Genomic DNA, 27,277 nt, shown 5'->3' with positions numbered 1-27,277 from the left:
CGTACGCCTCTCGTTGTTGTTGAGAGCAACCGCACTGCTCTACGGTACAGGGACGAGACTCTCTGCAACCAGCAGTGCGATCGTATCGCCAACAATTGTGGTGACAGTTTCATCTTGAGGGGTGATCACTCGTGGGGACGTTGTGCTGTACTCGTGAACTCGTTGCTCCAGCATGTGGGATCACCAGAACGGAGTAGCCAGCCTGCTCCCCGAACGCGAATCTAGTCGAACATCTGCAGGCTCGATTGAAACGAGCTGTTTTTGCATGTCGACAACGACCACGTAGGCTGCCCAACTTATGCAGAATCGGCGTTGAAGACAGGGATAGTTTGGACCAGGATTGATTAGATGCCGCATCGATGGTATGCCGCGACGGATTCAAGCCAGCGCTCGAGTAAGAGGACATTTCACTACGTGTTGACGCATTGCTCAGAATTGGTGTAAAAAACGCCCATTGGAAACATACGATTTTGTCTTTACACATTTTTTCTCGTTTCCTTTTTTGACCTGGTGACCTGGACATATTGCAAATGAATATGTATTCATATATCAGAGCCAGTTTTTCTTTCTTTGTGCTATGAAATTAGAAATACTGAGGTTATGGAAAATTTGATGTGTGGAGGATAGCAGACCAGGCCGCCAAGCCTGCCGGTTCACAATGTCACTTCATTGTGAGCTCTGCTTGCAGTATTAATTGCTGCTTTTCTTAATGTTTGTAAATGAGTATGGTCCTGCAGTAAATTTGTTTTTAGTACGCTCACGTATAACATCTTTGGTATGTCACACTTTCTATAATTTAATTTACAATGTTACCTTAAAAGCAGAAATTGAACATGCTTCGTCCGGTTGAAACCATGTATAGCGTTAACAAATTGTTGCAGCATCTGTGTCTAGCGCTCAATTTTCTCTGTGACGTGATAGAATGCGACGAGGAAATGTGACTCGGATTCACCTATGTGATATCGTATACCAAACATTCGAGTACTGGGCGTACACAGAGGGCATGCGCATCTGACTGTGATTTTCAGTAGCTCAAATGTATGAAACCTGTACTATTACATATCCGTCAAGGCGAAATCGTACTCGTTAGATGGAAACCAATCACCGATATCTTACCCATCGGTTGCAGATGACATCAAACGCTGACAGGAAGTTACGAATTTTCTATTGTCTTAGGGTAACAAGTCATGAAGAGTAGGACTTCTGTTACGATGCATCGTTGAAGACTTCCACAATGTCCTGAGGCCGTTACCAACAGGAAGGTCAGACTGGCCAGGATTGCAACCCACAGACTTAATGGGACTCGAAGAACAATTAGCTTACACGTCGATCAAACTTTCTGGGGTCGACACATTCCGTCGAGCGCTTTTTGGTTGTACCTGTGACGTTCCCTGTCTTCTGGAATTTGTCGTGCAGTTTCTTGTTGTGGTCTTGTTAGATGTGCACTTACCATATTTTTCGGTGAAGACATTCCCAGTCAAAATATTACTGGCACATCAGATGTACCGAAATACACTGCGTACTCTCTGATGTAACGTGTCACACACAGTTTCTTCATCAATTAAACAAGCAACTTACCGCCAACAGGAAAGAAACATTCTTCATAAGATTGCGTCACTTTTTGGTATTATGTAGGACGAATACATAGTAGAAACACCGAATAGTGCAGTGTAATTCTGGATCATCCAGGCCACTGTCTTCTATTCTTATAACTAAATGGCCGTAAGATCTTCCAGCTGAACAACGACCGTACATCGATAGATAACTACAGTAGTAACACTTCGGACGCGTATTCAGGACGACGTACTTAAATTTCCCGTAGCAGTGGACTCGCTATTGAACTCGGTAAACTGAGTGTCCTGTCGTTACGCACCATGTATTGATAATACGTTTTATAATGATAGGCTTTTAGTTACTGTTCAAAAGAAATACTGTAGCAGTTACCCTCTGACTGAAAATATCCTTGGAAAAGGCTTCATATTCTTCGTTACCATATAAAGAAGAAGAAAAATCCTCCATAATATAAAATCAGGAATGTCAGATCTTGTCTTTTCGCTTCTCCAGACCATTTTTGTGTGACCACATCTGTCACTAAAAAGAACAAAACCTTGATTTTCTTACAAGTTCCAATCATAGAAATCTGAAAGGCGCATCCACCGAATGGTTAATGCTTCAGAGTTTTCATTTTTATTTGATATCAGTTATAATGCAGATATCGTGTTTTATAACTTCAGCATCTCTTCGAATTACGAATGTTGATCGTGGGTGAAACAGCCACCCAACACCGTGTTATAGCTAATAAAATGCAAACACATGTTGTTCAAGTACTGTGCTTTAGTAACTTTTATATATAACTGATGCAACTTTGGCGAATGTGTGGTCAGTAAGCTACAATGAGGCCTAACAACACTGTTATTTCATGTAATACCTTGTGCAACAAATAACATGCCAATAAAACGCTGAACCCATTCACCCAGACGCACTCGGAATAATTACTATGGAAACAAAATAAAAACAAAAATGCAGAGTTCACAATCAAAATAGTAACTAAGATAATTTGTAGTATTTATAGTGTTACGAAAGACTGTGATGGTTTTCTGACTCAAATTTTATCACCTCAATCTAAAATAATGACTCTTCAAAATGGATTTTAGGACCAATAGTTATTTACAAAGGACTACAAGAGTTCCTACTAGAAATGTTTATTTACTCTTTTGTGGAATTCATACGAAATCTTTTCACAATTTTCAACAGTTAAATTTTCACAATTTAATCACAGATGAATTGACTATTTCGACTTGAATAGATTTCACTGAAAATAATGGTCAGTTTCAGTCACCTCTGTTTGAAGTGCATCCTTTTTAATAAAGTAATTTTTTTCCTCTTGTATGTCTGTCGATAACGAGATTGTTTGTTATAATCCACTCTGCAACAATGTACACATTGGAGAGTCTCTCTTTCCCCGTACTGCAAATGAAAACAAGTATAGTCAATATCTTGAAATAATAGTCAGAACAGTACATTTTATTGATTACTTCACTTTTAGTGAAATGAAAATTCAGAGAGACTTGTGCCTTTTTGAAATGTCAAAAAAATGGCTCTGAGCACTATGTGACTTAACTTCTGAGGTCATCAGTCGCCTAGAACTTAGAACCAATTAAACCTAACTAACCTAAGGACATCACACACATCCATGCCCGAGGCAGGAATCGAACCTGCGACTGTAGCGGTCGCTCGGTTCCAGGCTGTAGCGCTAGAAATGTCACTTTCAGTTTGTTCACAACATCCTGAACAAATTCTCAGGGGACAGCAGCTTCCAGCACTTGGCTGCCGAGTGATGCAGGGGAGAAACCAGGCCGCTTTCGTCAGGCAATGCTGCCACTACACATGTGCCTACTGGTTTTTCACCGTACGGTACAACAGTCACTTCGTAACAGTTGTGGCAAATAAACGCACTGTACTGTCAGATCTTCGGCATCGGCAATGGCTGGACATAAAATACTAGTTGGGCAAAGTCCAGTGACTTCAGCCGATTTAGGACTAGGAGGGCCTGATTCAGGACGTTATGAACAAACAGCAACTGTAGGATATTTCATTGACCTTCGTTAGCCAGAACGAAGTTCATACTCTCACACTGATAGATACCTCTGTAACAGTATTGTCAATGACTCTATAGGTTTTGCCATGTGATGAAGTGGCTTCAGTCATCTCACACACATGCATACATTATATACAATCAATCATATATTTACAAACAATACATGTACAGACAGTTTTTATTTAAAACACATTGCCACAGAAACAAATTCATTTACGATCTGCGGTATCGACCCATTGTTCAGGAAAGTTTCCCTCGGTCATCTAGCGAATGACGGAACTGGAAATCTCCTGTCAAACATTTCCAATTGTGATTAGCTCTGTCCCATCCGATATTTGTGTGGAAAAAGCCAATTTCTACGACAACCCGTCTTGCTCGCACTAGTTGGGTATGAATGATGTAATAAGAATTGTCGCACACAGTGAGTCACGTGATACCTCCTAACAATGTATCGGACCTCCTTTTTCGCGTCGTTGTGCAGCAACTCGGCATGGACTGAACAAATCGTTGGATGTCCCCTGAAGAAATAATTAGGCCTGCTGCCTCTACAGCCATCTAGAGAAACGAATGTGTGCCCGTGCCGGTTTTTGTGCACGAGCATTCTCGATTATGTCCCATAAACGTTCGATGGAATTCATGTCGGACGACCTGGGTGGCCAAATCATTCACTTGCACTTCTTCCAACGAACTGCGAACAACTGTGTCTTGGTGACATGGGATATTGTCATGCATAAAAATTCCCTCGTTGTGTGGGAACTTGAAGTCCCTGAATGGCTGCAAATGATCTGCAAGTAGCCGAACAATCAGAGGACCCAGTCCATTCTATGTAAACCCAACCCACACCATTATGGAGCTACCAGAATCTTGCACAGTGCCTCGCTGACAACTTGGGGTCCGTGCCATCGTGGGGTCTGCGCTGCCATCAGCTCTTACCAACAGAAATCGGGATTCATCTAACAAGGCAAGGGCTTCCCAGCCGTCTAGGGTCCAACCGATGTGGTCACGAACCCAGGAGAGGTTTAAATGGCTCTGAGCACTATGGGACTTAACTTCTGAGGTCACCAGCCCCATAGAACTTAGAACTACTTAAACCTAACTAAACTTAGGACATCACACACATCCATGCCCGAGGCAAGATTCGAACCTATGACCGGAGCGGTCGCGCGGTTCCAGACTGTAGCGCCTAGAACGGTTCGGCCACACTGGCCGGCCCCAGGAGAAGCGTTACAGATGATGTCGTGCTGTCAACAGAGACACTCGCGTCGGTCGTCTGCAGCTATAGCCCATTAGTGCAAAATTTCGCCTCCTTGTCCTAACGGATATGATCGTCGTACGTCCCACATTGATTTGTGCTGTTATTTCACCCAATGTTGCTTGTTTGTTAGCACTGACAACTCTACACAAAATCCTACGTTGTCCGTGTTCGGAGGAAACGCCTGAAATCTGGTATCCTGGACAAACTCTTGACACTGTGGAACTTGGAACATTGAATTCCCTAACGAATTTCGAAGTGGAGTGTCCAATGCGTCTAGCTCCAATTAACGTCCCGCGTTCAAAGTCTGTTAATTCTCGCCGTGAGGTCTTAATTACGTCTAAAATCCTTTCACATGAATCACCTGAGTACAAATTTCAGCTCCGATAATGTACTACCCTTTCATAATTTGTGTATGTGGTACTACCACCATCTGCGTATGTGCATTCGCTGGCCCATGACTTTTTCACTTCAGTGTACTACTGAATACAGAATTTTATTTTGTGCTATTTAATACAGATATTTGACGTTCTTTGCACAATGTTGGTTAGTTTTACACGCCGCTCATCGGTGGCATCACATTGCTACTGTGATTGTACATCAGCTTGTACACCAAATAAGATGATTTGAAGCAAATTTATAACAAATTAAGAAAGAAAATGAATTGGTTTATCTGTAATGAGAATTTACTGTGCCTTTACGTTGTGCGTGAAGAGGGGTTTTGTACTGATGAAATGAGATTTATCGTGCATCCGTGCTGTTCTGCTATTGTCTTTGAATGACTGATTCGACACACCCACTGACTGCAAATTTTGTAGGAGGAAAGTGAGTGACGTGGGTGACTGTTTTTGCAGAGAGATGGACGGCGTGGCGTATGAGGCGTTCGTGCGAGGCAAAGAGGAGGCCCGCCAGCAGTACCAGGCAGCGGTGGCGGAAGGGCGCGGCGCGGCACACGTCGCTCTCAGGTGTGGGTACACACACACACGCAGCTGTAGTAACGTCTCAGAGGCAGCGGCACATGCCAACAGCCAAGCAGCTACCAGATTCTCATCTAATAATCGACTGCAATAATAATGCACTTCAAAAAAGCAACCTAGGGTCTTGTCATAAATGTGTGTGTGTGTGTGTGTGTGTGTGTGTGTGTGTGTGTGTACATATCTATGTGTGCTTTAGTTGTCATATTCATGACCACCCTCTACGATGTGGAACATACAAGTGCATTCACAAACATGGTACTTTTTCTCTGTGAAGTCATATCTACATGCTGGACACTCACCAAACAAAATTTTTATAGTCCTATAACTATTTTTCATAAGTACAACCCAATCATATACGGATAGTGTCTGCCCAGGAGTTTATCTGTTGAGTAGAAAGAGCTGTCAGGCAGAAATAATCTCAAGTTTTTTCTAGAACTTTCATTACATCACGGCAAGTTTAGCTGACACGGGAGATGGCATGATATTTTCCAATTGCCCCTGACTGTTAACAAAAAACTCCTTAAGCAAGTAAATCTGTTGTGAGTAAGTTGTTAGTTTTCCTAGTTTTTAAGCACTTACCTAAATGAAATATGAGAGCCAACATCAGATATTATGATTACAGGATGTCTCCTTGCAATGAATCATTTGTATCTACACGCGAAATTGCCCCATAAAATTATTTCACATGACGTTAATGAACAAACGTATGAGAAAAGTAAGCTACTTTTACAATGCTTTTATATCCAAAACCAGCAATTAGACCAAGAGAAACTGTCGCTGAACTCAAGCGTTTGAGAAGATTTATAACTCATGGCTAGAACAATCAGTTTTCCGTATTTACTTTCCTTCAAGTGTATTGTTATATAATATTTGCCTCATAAAGAATTGAATAAACGGTGCTTATAAATTAAGTAGTACACTATTTGGCCAGAACCAATCAATAATACATTTGAACTTTTCATTTATTGCTTCTTCTGCTGTTGCACCTCTAGCGAGCTTCGTTATGCCGCTCGTATTACCACGAAAGTTCACTATTTCTGCTTCATCGCTTTAACGTGGAGGGTCAGTAGGCCCCAGAATCAAGCCTTGCAAAACGCCAGTAATAATTTCACTACCCGCGACATTGTTGTGAATAAAAACAGAGATCCAGGAAGTGTATATTATGTTTATTTTATTCCAGTCAGTGATCACAAATTCTTTTTTTATCCTCAGGTGAAGATCTTTCTTTGTTATGATCACGGACTGGATTAAACGAAACAAATACTGCAGATCCTTGATCACAAGTTTTGATTATGTTACAGCTTGTGAAACTACCGCCATGTCTTGTTTACACAAGAGTTAAAAGGCTCCGTGAACTAAAGCAGAAAATAAGTTCCGAGATAATCAATATTAAGACCAACAAGCAATGTATTGCAGCAGGTGCCGTAAGCCAAGGTGAAAATTAAACAGGATTCAACATTTTCCTTATCAGTTAAAACCAAATCTGAGATTAAGAGAATGAAGGCCTAGTTACATGAATCGAAAAAAGGTATTTAATAGAGAAGATTTTGAACAACATTTACAAGTAAGTAAAGAATATTTTTGTAACAAATTTCAACTTTTGTGACAAGAGATTTCTGATAGGGTTCAGGATAATGTTACAAAATCGAAAAAAAGTGAAACAAAAATTTTAGAAAACTGTCGAAATTTCAGATTTCAAATATTGCAAAAACTAAGTTTGCCTTTGATTAACATTGCTTTAATTGCGAAGTAACTGACTAAACAAATATCAAGCTGAATGATGGTGAACTTACTTTGCTGAATAAATGTTAAGAAGAAAAGAGTCAGGCGCGTCTTAGTTCAGACTAAAATTACATGTTAAGCAGCAAAGATGCCGAAACTGGAAATTATCCAGCCAGTAAAGATGTTAGTCGGAAGTTAGACAAAGAGGAGACAATGGCCACTAGAGCAGACACGGGGTTTTATTGATAAAACAGAAATTTGCAAAAAATGAAATAATTGTTCGCAGAGACCCAACTAGGAATATCTAAACTGAACAGCAAAACATACATTGCTACCAACTTCTTAAAGAATTCGAAAAGAAATCGCTGAAACTGATGAATGCGGAACTTCTCCACCTTCTACGTATTTCAGATTAAAATGCCAGTCGTGAACAACGTATCATCACCAGACTATAAACTAAATAGATTTATTTGACGATTCCACACCGAATTTATTAATCAGGAAATGTTCTGAACAGGCATGCGTCATCACATTTTAAGCACATATTTCATATGTATGACAGTAATGCTTTTCATTGTAACATAATACTTGATTACAAAGTATAGACTGTCCCTCAGCTGTGTTTTGTTTCCTTGTTTTCTGCAGATCTGAAGACGGTCACTACTGACAGAAATCGATAGTCTGAGGACAATTTTTTTTAAAATTGTAGACTAAAATAAAATTAAGTATTCCGTAGTAATTTTTCTCACTCGGAAGATTCATCGTAAAAGCTGCATGAGCATTGTAAAATGACCCCCTGCGTCTTATCGGTTAAATATGACGTGAACCACTTATTCATTTTTCCGTGAAAGCCTTAAACTTTGAGTTTCTTCAGAATAGTGTTGCGAAATGCAGAGGCAAATTCCTTAGATAAATCTCAAAAACTCCTAATAGGTGAAATCAGATATCTTAATACATGGTAAGAGACATGGTACGTGGTATATTCAGTGACGAGGCCCTTCTGAAACCACCATTGTAAGTGACACAGAATCTAATTTACAGATATGTTCATTCGGGAGGACGACGGTTCAAATCCTCGTCCGACCATCCTGATTTAGGTTTTCTGTGATGTCACTAAATCACTTCAGGCAAATGCCGGGATGTCTTCTGTGAAAGGGCACGACCGATTTCCTTCCCCATTCTTCCCTAATCCGAGCTTCTGCTCCGTCTTCCGTCTCTAACGACCTCGTAGTCGACGGGACGTTAAACACTAATCTCCTCCACAGATATGTTCAACCATTCTTAAGTGGGTCACGTTTTCCGAACTTTGGAGAAAGAAATTGACAATGAAATGAATCCAGATTTACTGATATCTCTCCTAATAGTTACCTAGAAGAGGGATCTAAAAGGTTTATGGATATATGTGTTTCCTTGTGTTCGTGTGTGTGTGTGTGTGTGTGTGTGTGTGTGTGTGTGTTTCCGAGCGTGCGCGGGCGCGGATGAACGAGTTTATGACTTTCATTCACCATATTACAAATATCTTACGTTATTTTTATTTGTTAGCGTAATGTTACTATCGAATGTTGCAGTGTACGCGATTCCGAAGTGGTACACGTGTTGGTGAATGTTGAGGCGCAGAAAAAAGTAACCTTCAACCTGACATATGAAGAGCTGTTGCAGAGAGAAACAGGGGCCTACAACCTCCGCATCAACATCAGTCCTCGACAGGTATGCCGACCACTGGCTAACGGGGGCGCAAATGCCGTATCACAGGCGACTGTTACTTCTGTTATACTGTCCGTGTTACCTCTAATGTAGAACTATGTTTGTACTAGAAGAGTAAGAGAACTTCCTTGTTACTAGAGTGAACTTCTTTTTTGTGAAAATTTGGAAATTTGTGGTAAGTTACTATGGGACCAAACTGCTGAAGTCATAGGTCCCTAGGCTTACACAAGACTTAATCTAACTAACTTACGCTAAGGAAAACACACACACCCATGCCCGAGGGAGGACTCGAACCTCCGACAGGGGGAGCCGCTCTTTTTTGTGACAGCAGTCTTCTGAATGGTATGATGCAGCCCGCTACGAATTCCTCTCCTGTGCCAACCTCTTTATCTCAGAGTAAGTTTGGCATCAGACGACCTTAATTACTTGTGTCAGATGTAGTCCAATATCTGTCTTCCTTTATAGTTTTTACCCTGTACAATTCCCTCGAAGGAGCAATGACGGAAATAAAAAATATGGTTCAAGAGCGGAATTAAAATTCAAGATGAAAGGATATCAGTGCTGACATTGCTATGAAGAAGAATTATAGAATCTGCTGAAAGAAATGAAGAGTCTAATGAGTAAGAATATGGATATGGACTGAGGGTAAATCGAAGAAAGACGAAAGTAATGAGAAGTAGCGTAACTGAGAACAGCGAGAAACCTGAAATCAGTATTGGTGATCACGAAGCGATGAAGTTAAGGAATTGTGCTACCTAGGCAGCAAAATAACACATAGCGGACGGAGCAAGAGGGACATCTAAAGCAGACTAGTACTGGCAAGGAGGACATTCCTGGCCAAGAGAAGTCTATTAGTATCAAACATAGGCCTTAATTTCACGAATAAATTTCGGAGAGCGTACGCTTCGAGTACAGCATCGTATGTTGGTGAAACATGGGCTGTGGGAAAACCTGCGCAGAAGAGAATCGAAGGATTAGAGATATGGTGCTACGGGAGAATGTTGAAAATTAGATGGACTGATAAGGTAAAGAATGAAGATTCTCTCCAAAGAATCGCCGAGGAAAGGACGGAGCAAGAGGGACATCTAAAGCAGACTAGTACTGGCAAAAAGTACTGGCAAGAAGAAAGGACAGGATGGAGGAAATCTGTTAAAACATCAAGGAATAACTTCCATGGTACTAGAGGGAGCTTAGACGATGAAAACTGTACAGGAAAGCAGAGACTGGAATACAGGCAGCAAATAATTGAGGACGTACGTTGCAAGTGCTACTCTGAGATGAATAGGTTGGCTAGTACCATGCTGTCTCAACACATGCCGTGTTCTTCTGTCAATATTTGTTCAGTGTTTTCCATACGTTCTTTTCTTCGGCGATTATACGGAGAACCTCATTCCTTACCTTGTCCTCCAGCTAATTTTCAACATTTTTATGTATCAGTATATCTCAAACGCTTCCATTATAATCTGCTCCGGTTTTTCCACAGCCCGTGTTTCACTTCCACACAATTCTGTGTTCCAGACGTACGTTTTCAGAAATTTGTTTCTCAAATTAAGGTCTATGTTTATAATAGGAGACCTCTTTTGGCTAGGAGCACCCACGTTGTCTCTTCTATGTTGCTCTCTCTTTCCTGCGAGATTTTCCAAGCTGAAGAATGATGGCCATCGTGCAGTATTAAAATGATTCCCTCTAAAGTCATAGCCGAGCGGTTTAAGGCTCTGCAGTCATGGACTGTGTGGCTGGTCCCGGCGGAGGTTCGAGTCCTCCCTCGGGCATGGGTGTGTGTGTTTGTCCGTAGGATAATTTAGGTTAAGTAGTGTGTAAGCTTAGGGACTGATTGCCTTAGCAGTTAAGTCCCATTACATTTCACACACATTTTTCTAAAGTCAATCCACTACTGCAAACCTGCGATGTCTACTTTTACCGTCAGGTTAAAGAGTTCTCCAGAACTGGTCTTATCGAGGGAGAAAAAGAAATCATTCCGTTGTACGTCACAAGCTATCCTCGCCAATATTTGCTGAAATAACGTTACAAAAGGTGCTACAACCTTGATACAAATATATCCAAATTAACCAATAGACCTAGCGATCAAAATAATACAAGCGAGTAAGTACACGTACACAGGTATATATAGATAGCCATTTAATAGCATGGAATTTCAGTGGATTATCGATAGATACAGAGACATTGTGGTAACAAATATGACATGTATAACAACAATCCTTTGATAGCAGCGAACTGAAGAGGATTGACGATTGATACAGATACTGGATGTAAATACATGTAACATATTGTGCATAATGAGGCGAATAGGTACAAGTCAATTACACTATTGGCAATAAGCCATTAGAATCAGTATCTAATACCATTGAGTAACTGTCCTGACTGAGCTTGAGTAGAATAATCACGTAATATAACTTGTAGGAATTAGGATACTATGTAGCTGTTTGTTGGAAGACTCTTAAGTAAACGTAATTAATTACACATGAAAAAATTGGTTTACAAAACACCTGCTCGACCGATCTTTGTTTACGTGCACTTGCTCGTCATCCTAAGACCTTGTCATTCATCACTAGTATTGTAATTTTGCACTACTTGCACTTTAATGAAGGTACTCATTCATAATTAGATCTAAGTACAAGACTATGTGCTTAAGAATGATTGAAGGAGTAGTTGACCAAGACATTCCCATTATCATCCCCCCTTTCCTCCTTCCCTCCCTTCCTCCCTCCCTCCCTCCCTCCCTCTCTCTCTCTCTCTCTCTCTCTCTCTCTCTCTCTCTCTCTCTCTCGCTCTCTCTCTCTGTCCCCCTCTCACACACTCACTCACTCACTCTCACGCACCCACGCGCGTACACACACACACACACACACACACACACACACACACACACACACACAGATGTTGGCCATAGGAAATGGCATATGAAGTGAAAGTAATAACAAATACAATGTACAGGACCCAGTGCAGAAAAAAAGGTAACCGATAAAGGAAGGTAGGAGAATACGTCCCCTTGACAAGGAAGTTATTGGAAGCAGAGTTCAAATTCACATAAGTTAGGGAGAGGGAACGAAATCGATTTTGTTCTTTCCACATGAATTGCCTCGACGTTTGCTTTAATTGATATAGCCAGATGGAGATTTGTACCCAACTCCTCCTATACCTGAGTAAAAGAAGAGTGTTGGGAGACTATAGAGCGAGAAGAGAGTACTATCTCTTGCTTGTTGATAAAGTCAAGTAGATAGGGGAAGGTGGGGGAACTACACGCAAGTGGGTAATCCCACGCAGGCTGATTTACGCAGTTTGAATGGCGCAAGCTATTCCCAGTTGGTGCTACACCCTGCCGGCAGGAGTAACAACTACTATGCAGCTTACGCCAGCCATTTTCCAGTGGCATTGTTGGAGCAGTGAAGTATTGTTTATTTTCGGCATGTCTCATGTAATTTTGGTCAGCTGTATTTTGCAAGGTAAGTGCTACTATAAGTTGCTTTAATGTAATTCTTGCATATCAACTACTAACCCTAGATGAAACCTTTAATTTAATTGTAGATTTGTCCCGCTATTTGAATTAGGTGCCGACTTATGCTTAGGTTAGTCATCGAACTTACAGTGGGGTAATGCCACACAGCTGTTGAAGTGCGTGGTATTCCCCCTTGCAGGTTATATTTTCGATACTAACGAGGTTTTTTATTAAATTTCAGATGGGTAGATATTATAAAAGAAAATCCCAGAAACCAAAATGGATGCAAGAGGAACTTTGTAAGGCTCTTGATGCCATCAAATCTGGAAGAAGAATAAGAGAAGTATCAAGAGCTTTCGGGATTCATGAAGCTACTCTGCGAACGAGAACGAACGTTAAAAATACCGAGGGTCCAAAACTTGGAAGAAACCCAACATTTTCGACAGAACAGGAAAATGAGATTAGGGATCATGTTATTACAATGTCCAAGCTGTTCTATGGCATTACATGCATCCAGCTGCGAAATATTGCATTTGAGTATGCAGAGGCTAACAACATTGCAAACAATTTTGATAAGTCATGTAGGTTAGCTGGAAAGGATTGGCTAGCTATTTTTAAAAAGAAACCCAAGTATTAGCATGAGAAAACCTGAAGCAACTAGCATTAACAGATTACAGGCATTTAATGAAGAAGAGGTTAATGCATATTTAAAAAACTTAGAACATGTCTTTGAAAAAAGAGGGGCGAGTGTTCAACGTCGATGAAAGGGGCATAAATACTGTACAAAAGTCCGAGAGAATTGTGACTCCTAAAGGTGTTAAACAAATAGGTGGGGCCACATCTTGGGAAAGGGGGAAAAACGTGACTGTGATATGTTGTTTCAGTGTTGTTGGTACCTACATCCCCCCTATGTTTATCTTCCCCAGGAAGAGGATGTAAAATCTCTTTAGTAAAGGTGGACCAGTTGGAGCAATGTATGGTTGTTCCATCAATGGCTGGTCCAATGAGTCATTATTTTTCAAATGGATCCAACATTTTCAGAACAATGTAAAATCAACTATTGATTACCATGTGATGCTGATTTTAGATAATCACAGCAGCCACATTTCACTTGAATTTTTTGAATTTTGTAAAAAAAAACACTATTGTCATGGTAACCATACCTCCACACACTTCTCACAAGCTTCAACCAATAGATGTTACATTCTTTTCTTCTTTGAAATCAGACTTCAATCGTGAATGTGACATGTATATGAAGTCACAGGTGTATCAAAAAATTACACCATATGAGTTAGCAGAACATTTTAATAAGGCATATATTAAGGTCGCTACCATGGACAAAGGGCATCAGGGTTTAAGGCAGGTGGGATTTGCTCTTTCAATCCAAACAAATTTCAACCTGACGACTTACAACAATGTGAGATCTTCAGAGATGTTTTCCTTGAAGATGAAGAGGTTCTGAATGCAACAAATGGAAATGAAGTGGTTGAATCTACAAACGAGCCACATATCCCCAAAAGGTGTCAAGAACAGATTCCTGTATCTCCAGCAGAAGATGTTGCACATCTAGTAGGCCTAGAAGAGGACACAATATCAACTAAGAGGCCATGTGTTGAGCACGTTAGTGTATTTGACATATCTCGTGTTCCTAAACAAAAACAGCTTCTTCCTAGGACGAAACAAGCCAAGGGAAAGCCTAAGGGAAAGTCAGTGATCCTTACAGCAAAACCAGAGAAGAATAAACTGATAACAGAGTCATCAATAAAGAAAGAAAAAGAAGCCATGAAAAAGAAAGCTGAAGGAAACAAGAAAAGAAATATTAAGGATAAAGCAGATAAGAGCAGAAATCGGCAACTTACAAAAGTCTCGAAGAAGCAACAGACACTATATAAGAAGAAACACCACCAAGAAAGTGAAAGTAGCAGCGAGGATGAGCTAAATCTGGACTTGCAGAACATTTGTGATGACGATGAAATGGACGATATTGATCCATTGGCGATTTCAGAAGATGTCCGTTTGGTTTGTGGAGAGTTTTGGAACGATGGAGAACTATGGTATCGATGTATTTCTTGTAGCAGATGGAGCCATGAAGAATGTAGTGGCTGGAACACTCCAAAAGGTTACAAGTTCGATCTTTTGCTATATGAGAAAATGAACTCTTTCACGTCAATAAAAATGTAAAAAACGAAAATTATAAGAGATGTCTGTAGAATTACATTATTTCGTTCTTAAATATACTGTTTACTACTTGTAGTAACTAATAAGCAAATAAAAATAGCAAGTATTGTACATTTTTATGGTTTGTTTGTGTTGCGTGTTATTACCCAGTACTTTGCGTGCCATTACCCTCAGGGGTGGGGAATACCACGTATTTGCACTTTTTTTTATTTTAATGTTCAAAATTAAGGTACTGTTTATAACTATTTACAAACGATTGGAATATGTGGAGAAATGTCCATTGTATGGTATGTACTTATTTTCGTAGGTTTTAATGATGTATCGAATGGTTCACATTGATTTTTCCTTAGGTGCGTGTATTTCCCCCGCTCTCCCCTAATACTAACATAAACAGATACAGAAAATTCTCTATCACCGACCAGGCTCAGACCTGTGGCTACCAGCTGAATCACAATGACAGTGACAACAAAATCTCTGCCCGTTGCGATGGAGGAGATATGAGATAATGGAAGAGATCATTCAGTATAAAGATCCCTCTAGCCCTTAAAGTCACTAACAGCGCCGTAAAACCTCGGATTTTGCGTGACCACAAACTATGTAAATTGTCGGAATACTTGACGAGGATGGTTTCTCCGGCCTTAAGAACCTTGTTCGGTGCATGATTTCCATTCCCTTATTTCAAGAAACTGCATAGTGGGTGTTATCATAATGTCAGATTCTAGTACTAACGAATTTTAGTTTCAGCGTTTCTGTATAGCTATTAGTGTTTTTCGGCGTGGAACCGTGCGACTGCTACGGTCGCAGGTTCGAATCCTGCCTCGGGCATGGATGTGTGTGATGTCCTTAGGTTAGTTAGGTTTAAGTAGTTCTAAGTTCTAGGGGACTAATGACCATAGTGCTCAGAGCCATTTGAACCATTTGAACCAACATTTTCTTGTTGCAGCTAGTAGATGACCTGGCGGTTGAGGTGCATATAGAGGAGAAAGCGCCTCTGCGTCTGGTGGAGGTGCCCACTCTGCGGCAGAGCAACGAGGTCCTGGAGTCGCTGAACAATGATTGTAAGTCGTCATGAAGTGCGCTAACCCAAGTATCACTCAACTGCAAGCTCAGCTTGGACGAAGTGTTCGGGAATATTGACACAAAGTGTTTCAGATGGAAGGTAGCTTGTCGCTGAGCAGTTCTATACTATCTGTAACTGGTATTAACACATGAAGGATAATTTTGGCTGTAGTTTCCCAGCATCGTCGTAAATCACGTACAGGAATCCAAAAAAAGTTTGCAATTGCCTCACTAATAAACGTAACACATTGTTAGAGCATAAACGGTTTTTAGCCCTGTTGCAACCTACATCCTTTTGAATCTACTTAGTGTATTCATCTGTTCGTCTCTCTCTATGATTTTTACTCTCCAAGTTTCCCTTCAGTACTAAACTAGTGATCCCTTGAGGCCACAGAACCTGTCCTCCCAACCGATCCGTTCTTCTAGTCTAGTTGTACCACAAATTCCTCTTCTCCCCAGTTGTATTCAGTACCTCCTCATTAGTTACGTGATCTACCCGCCTAATCTTCAGCATTCTTCTGTACCACGACGTTTCGAAAGCATCTATTCTCTTCTCGTGTAAACTATTTATCGTCCACGTCTCACTTCCATACGTGGCTGTACTCCACTTCCTTAAAAATAGAAAGTCTACATTATATATTCTCTCTACTTCGACCATCACTAGTTATTTTCCTTCCCAGATAGCAAAACACATCTACTACTTTAAGTGTCTCATTTCCTAATCTAATTCCTTCAGTATCACCTGATTTAATGCGACTACATTCCATTATTCTCGATTTGCTTTTGTTGGTTTTCATCTTATATCCTCCTTTCAAGATGCTGTCCATTCCGTTCAACTGCGTTTCCTGATCCTTAGCTGTCTCTGACAGAGTTACAATGTCATCAGGAAAACTCAAAATTTTTATTTCTTCTCCGTGGATTTTAATTCCTTTTCCCAATTTTTCTTTTGTTTCCTTTACTGCTTGCTCACTATACAAGGTGGTCCATTGATTGTGATCGGGCAAAATATCTCACGAAGTAAGCGTCAAACGAAAAACCTACAAAGAACGAAACTTGTCTAGCTTGAAGGGGGAAACCAGATGGCGCTATGGTTGGCCCGCTAGATAGGGCTGCCATAGGTCAAACGGATATCAACTGCGTTTTTTAAAAATAGGAACCCCCATTTTTATTACATATTCGTGTAGTACGTAAAGAAATATGAATGTTTTAGTTGGGCCACTTTTTTTAGATTTGTGATGGATGGCGTTGTAATAGTCACAAACATATGGCTCACAATTTGAGACGAACAACTGGTAACTGGTAGGTTTTTTAAATTATAATACAGAACGTAGGTACATTTGAACATTTTGTTTCGGTTGTTCCAATGTGATACAAGTACCTTTGTGAACTTATCATTTCTGAGAACGCATGCTCTTACGGCGTGATTACCTGTAAATACATTAATGTAATAAATGCGCAAAATGATGTCCGTCAACCTTAATGCATTTGGCAACACGTTTAACGATATTCCTCTCAATAGCGAGTAGTTCGCCTTCCATAATGTTCGCACATTCATTGACAATGCGCAGACGCATGTTGTCAGGCGTTGTCGCTGGATCACGATAGCAAATATCCTTCAACTTTCCTTACAGAAAGGAATACGGGGGCGTCAGATTCGGTGAACGTGTGGGCCATGGTACGGTGCTTCGACGACCAATTAACCTTTCATGAAATATGATATTCAATACCGCTTCAACCGCACGCGAGCTATGTGCCGGATATCCATCATGTTGTAAGTACATCGCCATTCTGTCATGCAGTGAAACACCTTTTTGTAACATCGGTAGAACATTACGTAGGAAATCAGCATACATTGCAGCATTTAGATAGCCATCGATAAAATGGGGGACAATTATCCTTCCTCCCATAATGCCGCACCATACATTAACCCTCCAGGGTCGCTGATGTTCCACATGTCGCAGCCATCGTGGATTTTCCGTTGCCCAATAGTGCATATTATGCTGGTTTATGTTACCGCTGTTGATGAATGACGCTTCGTCGCTAAATAGAACGAGTACAAAAAAGTCTGTCATCGTCCGTAATTTCTCTTGTGCCCAATGGCAGAACTGTACACGACGTTCAAATTTGTCGCAATGCAATTCCTGGTGCATAGAAATATGGTACGGGTGTAGTCGATGTTGATGTAGCATTCTCAACACCGACGTTTTTGAGATTCCCGATTCTCGCGCAATTTGTCTGCTACTGATGTGTGGATTAACCGTGACAGCAGCTAAAACACCTACTTGGGCATCATCATTTGTTGCAGGTCGTGGTTGACGTTTCACATATGACTGCACACTTCCTGTTTCCTTAAGTAGCGTAACTATCCGTCGAACAGTCCGGAAACTTGGACGATGTCGTCCAGGATACCGAGCAGTATACATAGCACATGCCCGTTGGGCGTTTTGATCACAATAGCCATACATCAACACGATATCGACCTTTTCAGCAATTGGTAAACGGTCCATTTTAACACGGGTAATGTATCACGAAGCAAATACCGTCCGCACTGGCGGAATGTTACTTGATACCACGTACTTATTACATTTGTGACTGTTACAGCGCCATCCATCACAAAGCGAAAAAAGTGTTCCAACTAAAACATTCATATTTCTTTACGTACTACACGAATATGTAATAAAAAAGGGGGTTTCCTATTTAAAAAACGCAGTTGATATCTGTTTGACCTATGGCAGCACCATCTAACGTGCCAACCATACTGTCATCTGGTTTCCCCCTTCAAGCTAGACGAGTTTCGTTCTTTGTAGTTTTTTCGTTTGATGCTTATTTCGTAAGATATTTGACCCGGTCACTATCAATGGACCGCCCTGTATAAATTGAATAACATCGGGGATGGAATACAACCTTATCTCACTCCCTCCTCAATCATTGCTTCCCTTGCGTGTCCCTCGACTTTTGTAGCTGCCATTTGGTTTTTGTACAAATTGTGAAGAGCCTTTCGATCCCTGTATTTTAACCCTGCTACCTTCAGAATTCGAAAGAGAGTCTTCCAGTCATCATTGTCAGAAGCTATCTCTAAATTGTATAAATGCTAGAAACGTAGGTTTGCCTTTCATTAACCTGTCTTCTTATTTAAGTCGTAGGGTCAGTATTGCCTTATGTGTTCCAACATCTCTACGGAGTCCAAACTGATCTTCCTCGAGGTCGGCTTTTACCAGTTTTTGCATTCGCCTGTAAAGGATTCGTGTTAGTATTTTACAGCCATTACTTATGAAATTTTTCACACCTGTTAACACCTGCTTTCTTTGGGACGGAAATTATTATGTTCTTATATATGAATAGGGATACGAGAATCATATTCAACAGTGTGTGTGAGCTGGTACTCGATATCGAGAGACAGCATAGAAGCATATCACGTATTATGTGTCGGTGGAAACAAAAATGCAGCAAATGACATTTGGATCTTGCTGCCGGTGTCAACTAAAGTCACAGTGTGTACTAGTACATCAATTGCACCTGTGCGATTCCGTATTCTGCTATAATCAGTGGATTTCTTGACGAAGACAATAGTGCTTATTGTCGAAAGCTCTGACTTTCACAGAGAATTAACGTTACAGCTGCGGTGACAATATATAATACAATATTCATTAACAGTTGTGGAATCAGTAGGAATATGCTTGCTAAGGGAATATATGAGAGCAGATTACCATTTCGTTTTCCTAAACATTCCTTAACCATTCGCATTATCTGATTTTCTTGTTCTGATTATGGATTACTGCGTCTAACCTACATACTTGCTCACCTGCATATTGCGTTCACACGGAAAAAAATCTATATCTTTATCCTATACCGTAGAATGATCCACATCCCCTCGTACACCCTCAGTTAAGCAGTTTACGAAACCATAGCTGTGGGCCTAGACCGTCTAGAGTAATGAGACGCCGTTCAGCCGTCTCGCTGCACCTTTCGACTCCCATCTCGACAGTCTTCTACAGTCACAACTGCAAAAAACGAAAACAGAATTTGGTAAACTGATTTTTGCACTCATACCTTCAATTTTTAGGCCTGAATCGATAGCTCGGTTTCAGACGTTTTGCATAAATGGTGCCTACAAATGAGCTGTTGGTTTTCTTCAACAAGGCGGTGACGTTATCAATAACTTTCCAGTTTCCTTAGCGATATCTGTTTTCGTTAAGAGAAGGAAGCGAAGACTGCTCATGAATATGTTTAAAGATCTTATCCTAGACAATTATAGCGTAGGACTTATTTTACTGCAATTACCTAGACGAAGATGGCGGGCATAATGGCCAAAGTATGTAGTGATTATTGGTGGAATACTATAGCCCTCTAGCACTTTGAGTTTTTTTATTGGCCAGAAAAGTTCAGAATTAATAAAGATAAAGGTACATTCCTATTCCTGTGCACGTAACATGGAATTACCAACCACTGATTGCATACGAAAGCCTTTGCAATTAAAATATACAGGAATGTATAAATTTCCCAGGAACACAGGATATAGAGTTGTTCTCAACTTGTTTGATTTTATTACTTCAGTAAATACAGGATATATTGGGTATAAAAGCAGATGTTGCTGTTGGTGATTAGGGAGAGAGTACCGAATAACATTACATAATTTGAGAACTGATGATTATAGCTACTGGGACTGCTATATTTTTGGGTTGGTTACTACCTCCAAGTACATCTGGCAAAAGTAAGCCATTAATCCTTATGTTACCGTAGCCTGGAGGTCAGGTATTGTGTGGTTGCCAAACAGCTAGTCTATATTGACAGCTGTTGTCCACTTAATGGTGCGACATCAAGTCGTAAGGTTTGTGAGAAGACTCTTCAACGCAGAGAAAAAAAAAAAAAAAACAACACATGTACATCTCAAGGGACCACAAATAAAAATATCTGCACTTATACCCACTAAACAAAGTATATCAGCATTAGAGTTTTCATTTAATAAAGATAAAATGTTCTTTTCCTCATTCAAGTAAAGGAAATGAAAAATTTCGTGGTCTGTTCAATATTCCACCATTTACTTTACTCCACAAAAGATCGCTTCATACACATTAACCCAATTTTTGGAAAAGCTAGCACAACCTCAGAGCACAATCACATCTCAATTATGGTAGAGGTTTTACATGGAAGGAAAACTGACTGCGAGAGCATAAATCCGGCAGTAAAACCCTTATTTCCAAATAAGCTAATTGAATGGTGACATTATAAACCAAACACAATATCTGGGAAACCAGATTGGGGAACCTGTGTGAAATGACTGACAGGTATAGCACTTAGGCACAATTGCATTGTGCGATGTTTCATCACTTTCTTCGTTAGTGTCATGTGTATCGCAGGTTTCATACCCAACGAGTACGTGCCTCGCGCACTGTCCTGTACGGCCAACGGGCTAGGGCTGCGGACAGTGGGCTGCTATTGCAAGCTAGCTCTGCTCATGGTATTCACTACTCCAGCACGTTGTCTTCGCTGCCTCACATCTGGCCTCTGTCTGCAACTTCCTGTCACTTACGAGAAGATATTATGACTTTTCATTTAGTGTAGAATTTCATTCCCATTGTATTTCCATGGGTTCTCTCACTGTCATTAACAGAGATTCTGGTTGGTTAACTTGGGATGTTTCTTACGTGTTATTTAGCAATTAGGCAATATAATTAAAATTATGTATTAAGAGTAAACATATTCCGTATTTTTTTTGCTGTCGTATATACTGTACCAATTGTTAAAAAAAATTAAAGAAAAAACAGATAACTGCGAGTAGGACTCATCCTCTGAGGGTTCGGTACAATAATATTCAGGTACATAGGTAGCTTATGTGTATGCACACTGAAGCACCAAAGAAACTGGTACAGGCATGCATATTCAAATACACAGATAAGTAAACAGGCAGAATACGGCGCTGCGGTCGGCAAGTGTCTGGTGCAGTGGTTAGATCGGGTACTGCTGCTACAATGGCAGGTTATCAAGATTGAAGTGAGTTTGAACATGGTGTTACAGTCGGCGCACGAGCGATGGGACACAGAACCTCCGAGGTAGCGATGAAGTGGGGATATTCCTGCACGACCATTTCACCAGTGTACCGTGAATATTAGTAATCCGGTAAAACATCAGATCTTCAACATCGCTGCAGCCGGAAAAGGATCCTGCAAGAACCGAACCAACGGCGACTGATGAGAATTGTTCAACGTGACAGAAGTGCAACCCTTCCGCAAATTGCTGCAGATTTTAATGGTGGGTCATCAACAAGTGACAGCGTGCGAACCATTCGACGAAACATCTACGATATGGGCTTTCGGGGCCGAAGGCCCTTTCGTGTACCCTTGATGACTGCACGACACACAGCTTTGCGCCTCGCCTGGGCCCTTCAACACCGACATTGGACTGTTGATGACTGGAAACATGTCGCCGGGTCGGACGAGTCTCGTTTCGAATTGTATCGAGCAGATGGAAGTGTACGATTATGGAGAAAACTTCATGAATCCATCGACTCTGCATGTCAGCAAGGGACTATTCAAGTTGGTGGAGGCTCGGTGATGGTGTGTGACGTGTGCATTTAGAGTAATATGGTATCCTGATACCTGTACATCTAGATACGAGTGTGACAGGTGACATGTACGTTAGCATCCTGTCTGATCACCTGCATCCATTCATGTCAATTGTGCTTTCCGACAGACTTGGGCAATTCCAGCAGCACAATGAGACTCCCCACATGTCCAGAAATGCTACAGAGGGCTCCAGGATCACTTCTGCAGGCCACCAGACTCCCCAAACATGAACTTTATTGAGTATATCTGGGATGTCTCGCGGTGTGTTGTTCAGAAGAGATCTTCGCCCCCTCTTACTCGTAAGGATTTATGAACAGCAGCGCAGGATATGTCAGTTCCCTCTAGCCCTATTTCAAACATTAGTCGAGTCCATGTCACGTCGTGTTGCGGCAGTTCTGCGCGCTCGCGACGGCCCTTCACGATATTAGGTAGGTGTCTCAGCTTCCTTTGCTCTTCAGTGTACTTGATAAATGGGCTTGCGAGTATCAAAATACGTAATAGAAATGCCCTTATCTGATTTAGCAGGTTAAATTTCGTACACCGTAAAGGGGCCGAAGAATTTGTCATATACACTCCTGGAAATGGAAAAAAGAACACATTGACACCGGTGTGTCAGACCCACCATACTTGCTCCGGACACTGCGAGAGGGCTGTACAAGCAATGATCACACGCACGGCACAGCGGACACACCAGGACACGCGGTGTTGGCCGTCGAATGGCGCTAGCTGCGCAGCATTTGTGCACCGCCGCCGTCAGTGTCAGCCAGTTTGCCGTGGCATACGGAGCTCCATCGCAGTCTTTAACACTGGTAGCATGCCGCGACAGCGTGGACGTGAACCGTATGTGCAGTTGACGGACTTTGAGCGAGGGCGTATAGTGGGCATGCGGGAGGCCGGGTGGACGTACCGCCGAGTTGCTCAACACGTGGGGCGTGAGGTCTCCACAGTACATCGATGTTGTCGCCAGTGGTCGGCGGAAGGTGCACGTGCCCGTCGACCTGGGACCGGACCGCAGCGACGCACGGATGCACGCCAAGACCGTAGGATCCTACGCAGTGCCGTAGGGGACCGCACCGCCACTTCCCAGCAAATTAGGGACACTGTTGCTCCTGGGGTATCGGCGAGGACCATCCGCAACCGTCTCCATGAAGCTGGGCTACGGTCCCGCACACCGTTAGGCCGTCTTCCGCTCACGCCCCAACATCGTGCAGCCCGCCTCCAGTGGTGTCGCGACAGGCGTGAATGGAGGGACGAATGGAGACGTGTCGTCTTCAGCGATGAGAGTCGCTTCTGCCTTGGTGCCAATGATGGTCGTATGCGTGTTTGGCGCCGTGCAGGTGAGCGCCACAATCAGGACTGCATACGACCGAGGCACACAGGGCCAACACCCGGCATCATGGTGTGGGGAGCGATCTCCTACACTGGCCGTACACCACTGGTGATCGTCGAGGGGACACTGAATAGTGCACGGTACATCCAAACCGTCATCGAACCCATCGTTCTACCATTCCTAGACCGGCAAGGGAACTTGCTGTTCCAACAGGACAATGCACGTCCGCATGTATCCCGTGCCACCCAACGTGCTCTAGAAGGTGTAAGTCAACTACCCTGGCCAGCAAGATCTCCGGATCTGTCCCCCATTGAGCATGTTTGGGACTGGATGAAGCGTCGTCTCACGCGGTCTGCACGTCCAGCACGAACGCTGGTCCAACTGAGGCGCCAGGTGGAAATGGCATGGCAAGCCGTTCCACAGGACTACATGCAGCATCTCTACGATCGTCTCCATGGGAGAATAGCAGCCTGCATTGTTGCGAAAGGTGGATATACACTGTACTAGTGCCGACATTGTGCATGCTCTGTTGCCTGTGTCTATGTGCCTGTGGTTCTGTCAGTGTGATCATGTGATGTATCTGACCCCAGGAATGTGTCAATAAAGTTTCCCCTTCCTGGGACAATGAATTCACGGTGTTCTTATTTCAATTTCCAGGAGTGTATATCAACTTGATTCCTCTACCTGTTCCTGAGAAAAAGGAGTCTTAACAGACAACGACAGGGATGAACAAAGTGATCCTATACCTATTACACTGAGGTACAGAACCCTAGAAACGTTAAGAGCATACTGTAAGTGGGTAGAGTTTAAAATATGGAAAAAACAAATACTACAGTGAAGCTCAAATATATTCTCGACTGCTAAGTTGACGGAAATAAAAATACAGATGGACAGATACAGAGCTTTGAAGATGTCCACAGGAGGTAATGCAACAAAGACAACAGCCTGACCCATTAAGAAACCACAGCACACAACACGCCTGGCTGGAGAAGTACCGGTGCTGCGAATTGTGTCCACACGCAGGGCTAGCCTGGCAGGTTGCACTCAGTCCCAAAGCTCGACGAGCCAGCCGGCCTGGCTTCTATGCAGTACTAGTAAACCCCAGTCCCTGATTCCTTATCAATCGAACTCCCGTGTATAAAACGTCACGTCTCCCGAACTCTTTGTCGTACAATGATATGATTTTGCACGTAAATTCAGTCGCATACGTGAGTATTGTATGAGATGTGTATTGCGAATAGCGCCAGCAGACAAGAAGTAATATATTAAAAAGTCGTGTCTGAAGCTGAAGTTTTACTGCATCAACAGCGAAAATGTATTAAGCGATAAACGTTTTTCATTTCATCGTTTTAAAGGCGTTGTGAAGGAGAAAATGTTTCATAAAACTTTGAATTACGTGTGAATTACGAGCTCATTCTCAAGTTCTGCATGAATATAGTCTGGATAATTTGTGTACCATAAGCTGCCTCAAGACATATACAGTTTCTAACAGTAGTACTTTACTTCTTGTGTAAAACATTTAACATAAAATTACAGCTCTTGGTGAGCAGATTATGACAGCAGTTAAATTTTGCAAATTCTGTCAGTAGCGGTATTAATTATTATTGAAAATCAAACCACTGTTGCACTACAAGCCGTTAGACATGCAACATACGAGTGTGAGCGTTCTGCATGGACGAGGCCGCAGACGCCTGGACTGCGCGCGATTCCGGTCAGTGACCTTTGACTGGCGATCGATCAGGGTATAACCAATTGCGACATCATCATGTTTTGGACGAGGAAGGGCCAAGACCGAAATCGCCTGAGTGTTACCTGTTGCAGCGGACCCCCTGGCTCGCATCGAGCGGCCCACGCCGTCGTCTGCCATCGTGCGCTGGTCGCCCACCGAGGAGGAGCAGCGGCAGCGGGGCGAGGAGGGCGTCTCCGGCCAGCTGGTGGTGCGCTACGACGTGGACCGCGACGCCTGCCCCAGCCAGATACTCGTGAGTCTCCGTAGTACTCGCTGACAGTTGCTAACTCCTATTTGTCCCATACCAATCTCACAACTCCAACCGAAAAAGAGAAATTAATAATAATGTAATGTGTATGAAATCTTATGGGACTTAACTGCTAAGGTCATCAGTCCCTAAGCTTACACACTACTTAACCTAAATTACCCTAAGGACAAACACACACACCCATGCCCGAGGGAGGACTCGAACCTCCGCCGGGACCAAAAAGAGAAAACTCCAGTACCTGCAATTCAGGATTTAATTTAATGTCTTGGCCTCATCCTGCTCGCTATATGCGACCTGTACTTACTCTTTTCTGAAGATACATCACAGACCCACGAATGTGGAAATCGAGAATTGATGCTAAGTAAGAGACATGAATCGAGTATGAAATTACTTTACTGATTTCCAAGTGCGACGGTTCGCAGCCCAAGTAACCTTCTCATTTTACATCCTACGATACTTGTTAGTATTAATACACTTGCCATGTAACATAAGTAAAACTGCCGGTTCGAATCCTGTCTTGGGCATGGATGTGCGTGATGTCCTTAGGTTAGTTAGGTTTAAGTAGTTCTCAGTTCTAGGGGACTGATGACCTGAGAAGTAAATTCCCACAGTCCTCAGAGCCATTTGAACCATTTTTTAAGTAAAAGTAACAAGGTATATGATACATGCCATCATCATTCCACATGAAATTTGTCATGTCGTGTAAGCTGGCCGCGGTGGCCGAGCGGTTCTAGGCGCTTCAGTCCAGAACCGCACGACTGCTACGGTCGCAGGTTCGAATCCTGCCTCGCGCGTAGATGTGTGTGATGTCCTTTGGTTAGTTAGGTTTAAACACTTCTAAGTTCTAGGGGACTGATGACCTCATATGTTAAGTCCCATAGTGTTCAGAGCCATTTGAACCATTCATGTTGTGTAATATGACACAACGTATTCGTACCCACTTCCTTTCATAGATGCGCAGAGACTCTACAGGCAACACCAATAAAATTCACGTACACTTGTTCAGGTTTCAGACTGGAGCTACACACTTTGGTGGTAAGGTATTCAACAAGCTCCTGTCTAACATCGGGCAAGAAATTGGGAATCCCTACCAATTAGAAAAGAAAACTGAAAACTCACTTCATTAACCGTTCTTTCCACGTATTATCTGAATATTTGTCCAGAACTAATTTATCACTCTGCAGCGGAATTTGTGCGGATATGAAACTTCCAAGCACATTAAAATTGTGTGTCGGACCGAGACTCGAACTGGGGAGCTTTGCCTTTAGCGGGCAAGTGCTCTATCGACTGAGCTACCAAAGCAGGACCCAGTACTCGTCTTCACAGCTTCAACTCCGCCAGTATCTAGTCTCTTGCCTTCACAGAAGTTCTCCTGCGAACGTTGCAAAATCAGCATTCCTTTCTTCCAGGAGTGCTTGTTCCTCAAGGTTCGCAGGAGAG

The 27,277-nt window shown here is 42.1% G+C and overlaps 1 protein-coding gene across 2 annotated transcripts in view; it reads left to right on the top strand.

Annotated features, from left to right (window-relative positions):
- The window catches only part of LOC126197671 (inter-alpha-trypsin inhibitor heavy chain H4-like), a 164,960-nt gene that overhangs the window by 19,137 nt on the left and 118,546 nt on the right, over window positions 1-27,277 (top strand). For both annotated transcript variants that reach the window (XM_049934655.1, XM_049934656.1), the window contains exons 3-6: window positions 5,705-5,815; window positions 9,118-9,256; window positions 15,832-15,946; window positions 25,662-25,822. In XM_049934655.1, the coding sequence (XP_049790612.1) occupies window positions 5,705-5,815; window positions 9,118-9,256; window positions 15,832-15,946; window positions 25,662-25,822 (526 nt within the window). The remainder of the gene's footprint in view (window positions 1-5,704; window positions 5,816-9,117; window positions 9,257-15,831; window positions 15,947-25,661; window positions 25,823-27,277) is intronic.

Source organism: Schistocerca nitens, chromosome 1 (genome assembly GCF_023898315.1).
Source record: "Schistocerca nitens isolate TAMUIC-IGC-003100 chromosome 1, iqSchNite1.1, whole genome shotgun sequence".
NCBI classification, from domain to species: domain Eukaryota; kingdom Metazoa; phylum Arthropoda; class Insecta; order Orthoptera; family Acrididae; genus Schistocerca; species Schistocerca nitens.
The sequence above is the reverse complement of the archived record's forward strand: the minus strand, read 5'-3'. Positions and strand labels throughout refer to the sequence as shown.